This window comes from Saccoglossus kowalevskii, chromosome 2 (genome assembly GCF_978046115.1).
Source record: "Saccoglossus kowalevskii chromosome 2, keSacKowa6.1, whole genome shotgun sequence".
Classification (NCBI taxonomy): domain Eukaryota; kingdom Metazoa; phylum Hemichordata; class Enteropneusta; family Harrimaniidae; genus Saccoglossus; species Saccoglossus kowalevskii.
The window spans coordinates 27459515-27473679 of record NC_140642.1 but is presented as its reverse complement, the minus strand read 5'-3'; the positions used below and the strand labels follow the sequence as shown (position 1 = coordinate 27473679).

The 14165-nt window shown below is 33.2% G+C and overlaps 1 protein-coding gene across 1 annotated transcript in view; it reads left to right on the top strand.

Annotated features, from left to right (window-relative positions):
- Positions 1 to 14165, top strand: part of LOC100370750 (dynein axonemal heavy chain 6-like) — a 64334-nt gene that overhangs the window by 36543 nt on the left and 13626 nt on the right. Inside the window, exons 44-64 of the mRNA XM_085505555.1 lie at positions 406 to 598; positions 1663 to 1843; positions 2175 to 2425; positions 2676 to 2954; positions 3073 to 3267; positions 3810 to 4003; positions 4510 to 4638; positions 4773 to 4861; positions 5643 to 5862; positions 6574 to 6744; positions 7396 to 7563; positions 7852 to 8142; positions 8624 to 8785; positions 9823 to 10026; positions 10178 to 10359; positions 10806 to 10914; positions 11512 to 11637; positions 11876 to 12130; positions 12623 to 12754; positions 13490 to 13585; positions 13912 to 14052. Of these exons, the coding sequence (XP_085361681.1) occupies positions 406 to 598; positions 1663 to 1843; positions 2175 to 2425; positions 2676 to 2954; positions 3073 to 3267; positions 3810 to 4003; positions 4510 to 4638; positions 4773 to 4861; positions 5643 to 5862; positions 6574 to 6744; positions 7396 to 7563; positions 7852 to 8142; positions 8624 to 8785; positions 9823 to 10026; positions 10178 to 10359; positions 10806 to 10914; positions 11512 to 11637; positions 11876 to 12130; positions 12623 to 12754; positions 13490 to 13585; positions 13912 to 14052 (3768 nt within the window). The remainder of the gene's footprint in view (positions 1 to 405; positions 599 to 1662; positions 1844 to 2174; positions 2426 to 2675; positions 2955 to 3072; positions 3268 to 3809; positions 4004 to 4509; positions 4639 to 4772; positions 4862 to 5642; positions 5863 to 6573; positions 6745 to 7395; positions 7564 to 7851; positions 8143 to 8623; positions 8786 to 9822; positions 10027 to 10177; positions 10360 to 10805; positions 10915 to 11511; positions 11638 to 11875; positions 12131 to 12622; positions 12755 to 13489; positions 13586 to 13911; positions 14053 to 14165) is intronic.

Here is a 14165-nt window from a genome sequence, read left to right as displayed (position 1 = left end):
GGCATCAACATATTATACTGTTACATTTTAATGGAGTGACATACTAAACATAGCAAAGTTATTATAACCTTGCCATTGTTAATCCAACTTTAAACAATGGTATGTTGTCACCCAAAATAGTTACTAAATTTGAAATTTGAAATTATTTTTCTTGCAAATAATGTTTTATTTTCTCAGGTTTTCAATGATAAAATAAGTTTTGTATTATCACATCACCAGCTGTTGCTGATTTCCCATTTATTTTGGCAATCCATGGAAGCTTTCAGCAGGCCATGAGTTAAGAGCTCTACAAATGTTGAGAGTTGCACTCTGTAAGTGGTATTTATGACAACCAAGATCACCCTGACATGTGACCAGGTCATATGCAGTGGAAAGTAGACTCTTTATCATTTCAATTTGTTTCAGATTCCTGCCAGTGGTAAATCTCATTTGAATGCATTGTTTAATAAAAGTATTGATTCAGGACTTGACTTTGTTCAAAGATACTATAAACATCAACATGTTCCTGCACCTGAAATGAGCATGATTCAAACACTGTGTTATATGCTTGAAGCATTTCTGCAATTTATTGGTTCAAATGGAGGCTATGGAAGCCCTGGTAAGAAATATGTTTTTTTAATTTTATGCATGGTTATTTTAATTTATCAAGCCTTCACTGATTGCTGCCATTAGTGACTTGCTTCAGGCATCTTGAATCAGTCTGCCACAGGTGACATTTCACACCCAAATCTATTGGATGCACTATATTATTCAGTTCAGTATTTTGACAACGCAGAAGATTATAATAAAAAAATTTTAAGAAGTTAAAATTCTGCAATTTATAGCCATGTAAACCTTGCTAAACACTAAAAAGTAGGTTCACTTTTGCATGCAATAGCATAAAGGTGCCGTACTTGTGATATCTGTTGAACACTTAGCGAGAGAAATGTATGAATGCACTTAGTGATGAAAGTCTGTCGAAATGAACCAAATAAATTGGTTTGTAAGTTTCTTTGTGAATTTATAAACCTCTTTCCAGTTGAAATGGAAAACACCATCCACACATACGTGTACACAGTCTTAAATGGCACAACTAATAGTTTCATTGTTGCAACCACATTACAATTTTGGATGAAAAAAGATTTGTTCACATTCCTAATGCAGTTGGTCTTTGAAAATAATCAGTCTTTCAGCATATGCAATTTGCAAGAGACTGACATTACTTGGCAGTTTTGGTGGTGGAACAGACGGTTCCATATTATGTTTAAAGTTGATTATCTTGTAGTACATGTACCATAAGCAAGTTTTACGTCCAGTGTTTGACAAAAAATTCAAACTAAACTGATTAATGAAAAAGTACTCGGTGTATAATGACCACACACTGTGCTATCACACAAATCTTGAGTTATGTCTCGGGTCAGCTTTTCCATGTAAAATTCACAGGATGATTCTTGCTTCTAAATAAAACATGAACTCCCTTTTAAATGTTCTCCCATGTGTACACACCAACGGTCTAAGAAAATTTTAACCATCTGCATTGTAATCACGTTGATATATGTTTTGTTTGAAGTTCTACTGTAACACTGAAATTCTATATTATTTCTATTCTATCTATTTTCTTGCCTTTAATATCATCAACACATAATGTTCTATGATTCTATGTTTATTATTGTCTATTTGTAGATGAAGAGCTGAGACCTTCAAGCAGTGACAGCCATGCATCATCAAGTGTATCGGCAAGTACATCAGGTCGATCATCTAGGAATAATAAAAGGCAACGTCGTGAAGAGAGAAGAAGAGAAAAAGAGAGAGAAAAAGAAAGAGAAAGAAGGAAATTACAACAACAACTAAAGAGCAAAGACAAGTATGTAATTTTATAACATAAATAACCAGATGTCACATGAGAATTTCTCAATTGCATGTCATCTATTATAAAGCATACTAGTTGTTTATTTCCTTTCAACCAATTTTGTTTAAATTTGGTACGAAGACAAAACATAATGGATTTCATAATCATTCCAAATCTTTGTTTTTGTGAAATTTAATTGACATCTTTCAGCTTTTGTGTCTTCAAATTTAAATTTAGCCAAATACAAATAGGGACTATGTCATTGACAATAACATATTTTATTTAAGTGCCTGGTACCAGTATGTGAATAACATTGTAAATCATTGCTTGTATTCTTTCTCTTCAGAAATGCTAAAGAGTGGTTTCTTCAGAAGCAACCAGATCAGTTTTTAACATTGCTAGGCAAGGTATTTGTCTTCTGTTATACTTGGTCTATTGGCGGTGTCTTGAAGCGAGAAGATGACAGTGACGATGACAGTGGCATCAGCACTAGTGGAAGTATTAAGATTGGTAGTAAAAAGGATGAAGTAAAGATAGACATCAGTTATGAGTTTGACAATTTTGTCCGTGAAATGTTCGATGTAGAACCACCTTTAGGTGAGTGGAATTATGAATTAGGGAATCAAACCAACTAGGCTAGGTAGTAGTCATGATGCAACATTTATTCTGTAAATGGTATCAGAGACATACAGCTCAACAAAGGTCGGTCGTACAGCTCAATCGCTAATCATATGTGGTATATTTATCATCAGTGTTGGTTGTTGCTGTTACATCAATTCTGATTTACTTCTTTTCATCCCTTTTTAACATGCATTAAAATCAGTTCTCTAATTTGTTTTTGTCTTAGGTGTTCGGTTACCTTCCGGCAGTCGAACTATCTTTCACTACTTCATCAACTTTGAGAATGGTAAATTTGTGTCATGGGATGTTCTGGTACCCAGCACCAAATCACTGATTGACAAGGGTGTTGCCCATGTATCCCTGGGAGAACAGATGGGTTTATCAACACAGATGAGTAAGAAGATAGATTTAGAGGAAGGGGAGTTGGTACCAACTGTAGATGTCGTTCGATATGCCTTCCTCGTCAGTCTTCTTATGCTCAATAAACATCCAGTTTTACTAACAGGTTTGTTGACTTACAGTGTGATAATCATTTTTTTTGTCTCGTATATGTCTTCCGTACTTAATATTTATAGCCAGCAGGTTCCATTACACATAACATTTGATTTATCTTATCATACTAGGTGAATCTGGTGTTGGGAAATCAGCTATCATTATGCAAATGTTGAAGAGATTGACTAAAGATAAAGGCACCGCTATACAAGAAGGAACAGTACTAGGAGATGTACTGCATTATTCCGATAGAGGACAAAGTATCCTGTCTAGCATAAATGCTCTTACTGCTGGTATATTTGGTGAGGAACAAGATTCAAGTACAGGTAATCAATGACTGTTCTCTCCTGGTGTTAGTTCTACTCTTATATTAGCTTTATAAATCAGTATATTGTCGTCATCATTGCACAGAATAAAAGCATTTTTATTGCTAATCATGTGAATTAAATGTTAGTAATATGGTGTCCAAGATATGTTAATTTAATAGATAGTGCAGTAATCCTATATGTTATTAAGTTTTGTTAAGGCCACAATCTATTTTTATTTCATTCAGTTTATAAAGGCAGCAAGCAAGCAATAATTGTTAAACTTAGAAATAATTGTAGAGAGAGAATACTGCTGATTATGAAAACTAGATGTTAATAATATATAGTTACTAGTAATATATAATATGTTGCTTAGCAGTAACACGATGTTATTTTCATTATGTAGTATAACTTGTTCTTCCAGCACACATACAAGGAAATAATAATACCAGGCAGCAAGTGCAACATAAGTTTATCCTCAATGATTATTCATTGTGATTGATAACTTGATTTTCAATAGACAAGGTTGTAATGGTTATGTTATGTCATTTTCTTTATTTTAGAGATGTTAGAAAAAGAGAGTACATTAGACTTGTCATTAATGTCTGGACAAGTACGTAAATCTAACAGTGCAGGCATTATCTATACTACTCTACAACTAAGTGCTCAGACCAGTGCTGCTAGGGTACAGGCACAGATAACATATAAACTTATCAAGCGAAGTAAACATTCAATGGGCGGTCCTAGAGGCAAGAAGGTAATGTCAATTTAAAATTGTATTCTGAGAAGACTTGAACAGATTTTTCTACAAATGTATATTTTGAGTTTGTTTGTGATTATGGTATGTTCCATAGCAAAGTATACAGTAATCGTTAATTGTAGATATTTACAATAAACAACTAAAATGTTTGCTATTATGCTGAGTAAAAGGTTTCATCAAATAAATGACAAAGAGCGAATAAAAAACAGGGGTACCTGACATTTTTCTGTGTATTGCCTACTTTGGATTGAAAAATATTCAAAGTACATATTTTTAATTTAGGCCCATAATTCAAAAACTAGCTCAGTCACCCAGAAGTTTTTACTTTAAAGTTTAAAACAGCAATTATAAATTACCGGTAGCAAACATTCTACAAGTGATCATCTATAAGAGCATTTCATCTATAGAATATCAAAATATACAAATATGGTAAAATGCTGGTGTACATGTATATAGCAATATGAACTCATCTTTGTAATATTAACTCAATCTCTCTACTGTAGGTGGTGGTATTTATTGATGATCTTAATATGCCAGCACAAGAAGAATATGGAGCCCAACCTCCATTGGAATTACTTAGACAATTCTTTGAACTAGGAGGGTTTTATGATGTCAACAAATTAACATGGAAGGTTAGTTACAATCCATTTGTTGTCACCTCTTCTGTCTTCTTGTTCAGCTTGTGTCACTATGTGAAATACATTCCACGTGAAAGTAGCAACTTACGTGTCTATAACCGAATAAATGAATAATTATTCCTTTTTAGGACATTCTTGATGTAAATATTGTTGCTGCATGTGGACCACCTGGTGGAGGTAGAAATCCAGTCAGTCCTAGATTGCTCAAACATTTCAAGTAGGTATTTTTTTCATACAGAGTAGAGTATGCATTTTTCACCATGCTCATATTGTCCATGTGTTTTCTTCTGAGCAGACTTGTCAACTTGAAGTATTTGAGAATACAAATAACAAACTATTATATTTACTTGGGACATTGATTGACTTTAGGCACACATCTTATGCATTTATTCAAATTTTGCGATCTCAGCCATACCCTACCACATCACCTGCTAAAAGTTTCTGGCAGTTGGCGATTTGTTAAGTTAAAACACTCATCAAAAGTAATGTTTGGTTTATAAGAATGGAGATAAATAAATGAAAATATGCTGCCATACTATTAGATTAATTAGGGTATTTTCCCAGTTCCTTTTATATCATAGTTACCTTTCTATTGTTTCATGGGTTCTCTTTATCAACTGATAGTTGACAAAGAGATACATGTACAAGTAGAATACATTTAAATGGTTATAAAATGAGCAAAATTGAGGCAACATCTCAAGACCATTTATGAGAAGCATAGTACTATAGTAGGGAAATATTTTGTAGGGTGAAAAAATTATATATCTCACGAGGTAATTAAATTGTATTTGTTTATGTCATGCGTAGATTATTAGTTGGTAGATTAGTAGAGTAATACTTTCAATTGTCTAATTCTGATTTTTTTAATTACTTTAAATATTTTTATCTAATTCATGCCTTCAACACCTTCAGTTACTTTGGCTGTTATGAATTCCTTTTGGTGTAACTGCAAAACGTTAGCAAGTAATTAATTGTTTTATGTTTGTCTGCCTCTGTAGCATTATGGCTTTACCGCAACCATCTGTGAAGTCATTACAACACATATATCAAGTGCAGCTTGGAAGATTCTTTGAGAATAGAGATTTTATGCCAGAAGTTAAAGAACTTTTAGTGCCATTAGTATCTGCTTCCATAGCTGTATATTATAAGATGAATGGTAATATGTTACCAACACCAGCCAAGTCACATTATACTTTCAATTTAAGAGATCTCACTGCTGTAAGTATAAGTACACATAAACCAGGAAATCTAACACACTTAACTTAGGTCATAGAATGACTGTAGATTTAATTAATCAGTGAAACATTGGATTATCTTGTTTTCGTTTAGCTGAGTAAAACTTGTAATATGTGAGATGAGAGCATATCTATGTAGCTGCATGAGGGTACTGGCCTCTGACCGTTAATTCCTGTTTTAACTCAAATGATCGAAGCTCATGAAATTTGAAGGTTTCCAAAATCTTGTCTTTTATCATTGACTGGAAAGTTGGCTTATTTTGCTTCAAAAACTTTCTCAAAACAAACATCTACTGAATTGTCTGGATTACAAATTTTGACATTTTTGAAACATTTAAGATTTTAAATTTTGAGAAAGAAATTATATTTAATAAAACATTTCCACAAATTGGCTGTATTTTTGGTACCTAGATATTCTGTAGCTATTAAAACCATTCATCCACATTACGCTGGACATCTTCTCTGAAACTGTTTTAAGTGCATATGCATATGGCCATATGTTGGTGTTAAATTAGGTCTCTGTTGATGAATTTTTGTTTCTTGTCCAACAAGCTGATCTACAGAAGATCATATGTAATAATACTAATTTACTACCATGTATGTATTCCAGAATACATAAGGTATTATAGTATACTGCTGTTCAGTCAATAAACCACTGTTACAAAATGAGAATATTCCATTTTCTTCTCTATAGATTGTACAAGGTTTGCTGCAAGCTGATGATAAAGTACTAACATCCAATGACAGCGCTGCTCTGTTATTTGCACATGAAGCTACACGAGTATTACATGATAGACTGGTATGTGATGAAGATAGATACCAATTCTTTCAGTTTTTAGCAGATGATTTGCATAATTACTTCAAGGTAGGTGTATTTTGTATTATGTGTGCTTCTCATATATTACATGTACATGTGTGCTCAGTTGTGTATGCATGTGGTACTGAATTGTACTGAATTATACACAAGATTCTTTTTTTGAGGATAAAATTTGAACTATATCACAAAAAACAGTATTTGATGCATTATTTGTTAAGATTATTCTGATATGCTGAATTATTTCATGAATAGCCATTAGGCCCTTACATCTTACTTTACTATTTCACTCATGTTACGAGAGTTTACAAGTCAATGTTGAACATGAAACATTACATACTTCCTTAGTTAGATGTGGTTAACATGCTTACAAAGCAGAATTTATCTGATTTGCTGTATGTAGTGAAGACAACAAATAACTTTATCTGTAAATGGTGCAATGCATCAGGTTTCATTTAATATAATCGCAAACACTGTAACATTTCTGACCTCAGTGATTCATCTGAAAAGTCAGAAATATACATTGTCAAATAAATAGTAAAATCGGTGATAAATAATGGCATGACATCATTGCCAGTAATGACGAAAAAGTGTTCTTTCTCATGTGATTCACAATGTTCTAAACTCGCTGGAAATCTTCTTTTAATGAGGTTAGTTCATACGCTAGATCTCTTAATGTGTGCTCGTCCATTGACGTTGTAGGTGAAGTGGACAGCTGATAAACTGAGAGATGAACCTATCATGTTTGGTGACTTTATCAACATGAATGCACCTGCCTCTGGTAGAGTATATAGCTTGATTACTGATCAGAAGAAATTAGCCTCGGCATTAGAAGAATATCAGATCAGATTAAACTATGGTAATGCTCAGGTAAGTGTACATTGCCTTGCATGTTGGTTTGTTTAGTGATTTGATTCAAAAAGGCCGACTGGCATCCATGTTTTATTTTCATGTGTTTTCAATCATTTCAGAATCAGTCAAACAAAGGGACAGTGACTTCTTTAGGTCAACAGAATGTTACAGAATTTTAATCAAACATTGTTAATATTTTTATAGTTATTTGTTTTGGGTAGTAGAAAATATACAACATGGCAAGCATTGCTAGAGGATAATAAAAAAACTGTTTCAAATATATTGTATTTTTGAATTTTTGTACAGGCCAGTAAGCAGTTAGTTTTCTTCAAAGAGGCTGTTGAACACATCACACGTGCTGCTAGAGTTTTTCGTCAGCCTGGTGGTCACATGCTGCTGGTTGGTCTTGATGGTACCGGTAAAAGCAGTTCTGTGCAACTAGCTTGCCATATTGCTGGATGTGAGCTTTATAAATTAACATTAACAAGAGGATACAATCAAATTGATTTCCGTGATGATTTGAAGAAAGTGTTCAGGCATACTGGAGTTAGTGGTGTAAACACTGTATTTCTTCTGACGGACAGTGACATTGTCAAGGTACATGTTGTTAGGATTTATATTGATGTCATTGCTGGCCCACAAGTGTCACAATATATCTAAATGCTCATATTGTTTAAATATTGTCTAAAATAGAAAATATGAATCTTGTTACTTTAAAAGCCAGACCACTGAATTGTCTGGGGGAACAGCCCCCATAAACCTAACAATGCCTGGCACCCTGACTGGTTCCTGTATGCAAATTAGTCATTAAACTACTGTACATGTATGTATTCTTATTCTAACATCATCACTCTAAATAGCTGAGCTGGTTTACTGATACACTGTAGTTGTTGCTCAAGAATATAACTGGTTTGGTGACAAATTTTTTGCCTCTTCGGTGGTCATAATATTGAGAAATGTGGTCATCTGAGATCATCATAATGCACAATTTGTAATTTGATTGGAGAGTCGTAACTCCATGTGAAATATCCTCTGAACTCGGAGACAGAATTCATGATTTTCATTGCCTTCATTGCAGGAGTCTTTTCTAGAAGATATCAACTGTATTTTGAATTCTGGTGAAGTACCTGATTTATTCGATAGTGATGAATTGGATGCAATATCAATGGATTTAAAGGGGGCAGCTACAGAGGCTGAAATCCCAGATACAAGAGAAGCTGTTTATTCATTCTTTTTACAGGTATTTTATTACAATAATATACAAATATACACATCAAAGTATATGTCATCAACTGTGTGCTCTGAATCTGTATTTCCTAGGAGAACTTGGATTCATTCTTTTCAACGACAAGGTACATTATGTATAATGGTATGCATTATATTTGAATGATAAGTTTTTTGCCCTCTGGCATCCTCCGTCCTGCGTCCCACGTGAAGTTTTCCTTTAAATGACTTCTTCTTCAGAAGTACTTGACCAATTACATTCATATTTGTACCAAAGGTACTTAAGGCGGTCCTCTGTCAGATTTGTCAAATTCGTGTCAAAATATGCAAATTTGGATTTTTAGTGAATATTTTTGTCATTTTTGGTAAAAAATGTTATTATCAACAACTTGTCCTAAACCATAAGTCCAATTGCTTTCATATTTACAGCAAGGATACATGGGTTGGTCCTCTGTCAGATTTGTTAAATTCGTCTCAAAATATGCAAATTTGGATTTTCAGTAAATATTTTTGTCATTTTTGGTAAAATTTGTTATTTTCAACAACTAGTCCGAAACCGTAAGTCCAAATGCTTTGATATTTGCAGCAATAGTACTTGGGGTGGTCCTCTGTCAGATTTGTTAAATTTGTGTCAAAATATTCAAATTTGAATTTTTAGTGAATATTTTTGGTAAAAAATTTTATTTTCGATAACTAGTCCGAAACCGTCAACCACAATGCCACTTTACTGACTCTTGTTCCATGATAATGAAGACAGCGAAGCTATTTCGACCGTCAGGTCACTTGTTTTTTTTACAAGCATCCTACTCGTTTCTCATATACACTTACACATGTTAGTCCTTATATAAATATTTCTTGGTTGTACCATAACCAATTTTGTTCAAAATAGATACAAAGACAAGACAATGGTATACACTATGCATGTTGATTTTTTATTTTGATAACTGTTGATCGACTGGTTGCCAGTTTTATCGAAAAACAACACTTGACTACCACAATGTTGTTATAAGACAGTTGAAATCAACAGTTTTTTTTTTACTTTTAATTCTACAGAGAGTGCGTAATAAGCTGCATGTAGTGTTAGCTACGAGTCCAGCCGGCATGACGTTTAGACATCGATGTCGTATGCATCCATCATTAATAAACTGTTGTACTATTGACTGCTATGATGAATGGAGTGAGGCTGCAATGTTAAGTGTTGCACACGTCTATTTTTCTAATGTGGATTTTGGAATTGAAGATGGTCGTGATACATCAGTAAGCATGAGTTTCTCCTTAACTATTATCTATTTGTGTTTATGACAACTATTTAATGTTTATGCCGTAACCAGTATGTGGTTATTGCACCCATTCGAAAATAATTTGACAATCACTGTGTAAGAAACTTTTTTGCTTTTGATTTGTTTAGGAGCTGAAGCTAAACATTGCCAAGGTGTGTGTTGATATCCATAAAGATGTAACTAAGATGACTAGTAAGTTTTATAGTGAGTTGAGACGTCACTATTATACCACACCCTCCAGCTATCTGGACCTAATTCAACTGTATTCAAATATGCTGAGAAAAAACAGACAAGAATATTTGGACAACAGGTGAGAAACTTTTAAAAAGTTAATTTGGATCTGTAGCTTTCAAATAATTTTAATATAACCAAAGCTCTGGGTGTATAAAAAGAAAGATTTCCTTATACGAATCACACTCTATGGTGATGTTGGAGTGCTTGGCAAAATGGAATTTTGATTATCATAATGCATGTGAATTCACTGTAAATTGCATTTATTTATTTACTTGACTCTGAACAAAACTTTATGAAAATTGCAAAGTACTATTCTTGGAAATGTGAATTTCCTGAATGACTAGAAATTGGATATCATTTGAATATTTAGTTATTTCTACATGATAACATATCTATCTGCAATGATATATTAATTTTGTTGGATATAAATATTACCAGTATCTTATAATAAGTGAAAGCACCAGAAAAGGTAAGTTAAACATTACGGTATATTTGCAGCTAATGTACTGTTATCTTTTCCAGAAATCGTTTGTTTGTTGGACTCTCTAAACTTTCCGAAGCGAACTCCTTAGTTGATACTATGCAAGATGAATTGAAAGCACTTGGACCAAAGATTGAAGAGAAAGCCAGAGTAAGTTATTTATGATGCATCCAGGGATGATTTTTTAAACCATAGATTTACTTTGCAGTAAACACATGTACTAAAGCTGACCTTTGACCTATTCAAATGTGGATTGCATTCCCTTGGAGAGTGAAAACATTTCATTGATATCATTCGTATAAGTAAAAGCACATGTATAAGTGAAGCCAACTTTTTTTAGCAATGTTATATTGATTACGGTTGGCGAAATGGTTAGGTTGGCTGAATTTATTTATTAATAAATTTATTATTGTTTGGTATATTGTTGTATTGTTTTATTTCTGTCATTGAATTTAACTTCATTAAACTCAATTAAAATGCAATCCTATATAAAGTAACTGTGTTATTTATAAAGCAGAGCACTGCACAGCAATCTGTGGTGAAATCATCAAATTACTTTGTTTTTATGATGTTATTCATAAAGCAGAGCACTGCACAGCAATCTGTGGTGAAATCATCAAATTACTTTGTTTTTATGATGTTATTTATTAAGCAGAGCACTACACAGCAGTGTGTGGTGAAATCAGTAGATTACTTTGTTTTTATGATGTTACCAGTACTTGTTATGCGATTTCTGTTTAATGCTAGGACACTGAAATGTTATTGGAGCAACTGTCTAAAGATCAAGAAGCTGTTGATGAAGTGAGACTAATTGTTGAACAAGAGGAGTCTGTGATGAAAAGAGAAGCACAGATAGTACAGGAATATGCTGATGTAAGTTTGTAAATTGTCACAAGGCCAATAAAATCACTGCCTTATACCAAAATTTATTCATATTGTATGCTAGATAGTTGAAATATCACCACAAACTCACATTTACATTAAGTGGATACACTTCTATTTAATCAAATGGAAAGTATAAGCTTTTTCAATATAATGTTTTTAAAAACAATTGTTTTTAATTTTAAAGACATTGACAAGTATTGCCTTTGTTTTCACTACATTTTTGCAGCAAGCCCAGCAAGACTTAAACTCAGTTATTCCAGCCTTACAAGAAGCAATAGCTTTATTAGACTCCTTGGATAAATCGGATATTGCTGAAATTCGTGTGTACTCCAAGCCACCAGACCTTGTCATGCATGTTATGGGAGCTGTGTGTATATTGTTACAACACAAGCCAGACTGGCAGACTACTAAACAAGTCTTAGCTGATCCAGGTTTTCTGAAGAGACTGGTGACTTTTGATAAGAACGGTGTACCAGATAAGGTATAGTTTCTTGATTAAAGTGATAAGACTTGTCATTGTAGAACCCTGTAGTTATTTTTTTTAAATGTATGACAGTGTTCAACTTTATTTGTCATTAACAGAGAATAATTACTTTTGCAAAAATAGTTGTAGCTGTTGTTATACAGAAGTTGCTGCAGTGCTGTACTAAACACTCAAGTACAGGTTCATTGTGTAAATATATAATGTGGTGCTACTTGTTTGTTTTTTCTACTTTTAATACTTTTTGTCACCTTTCACAACAAAACTGCTTCAATTTTTTCATATGCTTTAGTCAAAATCTATAGCTAATAGGAAATCCTCATTAACAAATCAAAGAAATTCCAGAAAAATATGTAAAAATGTTTAAAATTTGACACCTACATTTTGGTTGGCAACATTATCATGGCTTTTAAGAATTAAAGTTCAGAACTTTCATATTTGACATCAAAAATAAAACTGATAACTGAATTAGTAAATTTCTATAATTTGCAGGTGTTTGTAAAATTAAAGAAACTAACAAGAATGCCAGACTTTGTACCAGATAAAGTTGGTCAGGTGTCTGTTGCCTGTAAGTCTATGTGTCAGTGGGTATTAGCCCTGGAACATTATAACGATGTATATAAGGTAAGTGCATTTATTGTTTAGTCAGAATTTTCCCCGCACTGAACACACTGGTTGAAACTTTAATCCCTGTTATACCTTCAAATTTATACAGGGGCAAGATTATAATTGTTACAGAATATTTTAAAATGAAAGTGAACCCTCACCCTCACGCTCATTCTCAATGCAAGATTGCTATCTTTAATAATGCCTTGGCATATCACAGTTTCATTCCCTTGATCATTGCTTGTTTCAAAATTCATTTTCATTCTGGCTAAATTTTGATAATTTTCTATCAAATTACCCAACAATGTATGTGATACCTCTGGCATACTATAGCCAAGTTTATAATCATTCGATTCCACTGAATAAACATTTGTTTTTATCAGAGAGTGTAATTCCTACTTTATTAGGGGATGGACAGGTAATTCTCATGACATCCATTTGGGATTTCCAGGTTTCAAGTGTAGCATTTACAGGTGAATTTACCACAAACTGCACCTACGCGTGTAATTTCCATTACTACATGTATGGGATTGAGAATTTTTTTACTACCCCGGAAAAACATTCATAAAAATTGTGCATACACCAAGAAATAATGGGAGAACCTTAGAAATCTATGAGAATCATACAATTGTAATGTTACTACAATTGGAGTGTACACTTGATCTATATTCACTCTTGCTATTGTATTCTTATGTCTACACTGATGAGCCTGTATCACATAGTATAATTCATTTGTAACTTATATTGTTGTAGATGGTAAAACCAAGACAACGAACTGTAGATGAAGCAAGAGAGGCCTTAAAGATGGCGCAAGATAACTTGAAAGAAAAGCAAGCAAGTCTAGCCAAGGTACGATTATTTTTTTCAAAATCATACATAACATTACCTGTAATAAATCAATTTCCCACTGAGCTTGTAATGATGCCTAATATTGCAAAGAGTCATGCAGCTGTTCTTCCTCAATAGGTACTATGATCACTATTTGCAAACTGTCACAGCCAGATTAAATGAATATTTTTTCTTGTATGACAAATCTGTCGGAAAAAACAATGTTTCAGTGTATCACGATGGGATATGGCTAGTCTGCAGGACATAGGAGTAATTGTCACCTTTAAACGGATGTGAAATACTACATTTGTACAACCCGGGTCAGCAAAATATGTTTTTTTTTTCAGATTCAAGATCATCTACATGTACTTCAGAAACAATATAATGACAGTGTTGCACAGCGTGAAGCACTGAGGGAAAGAAAAGTCTTAACAACTATAAGACTAAAAAGAGCTTCTATTCTTATCACTGCTTTGGCAGATGAGAAGGTAAGAGATAAAAATATGAATATTTATGCATATTATGTTTTAATGGTCGTTTACATTGAAGTTTTATTGGGGGAATGTGGTTATAATAATTATAAGCAAACATTCTATCCCTG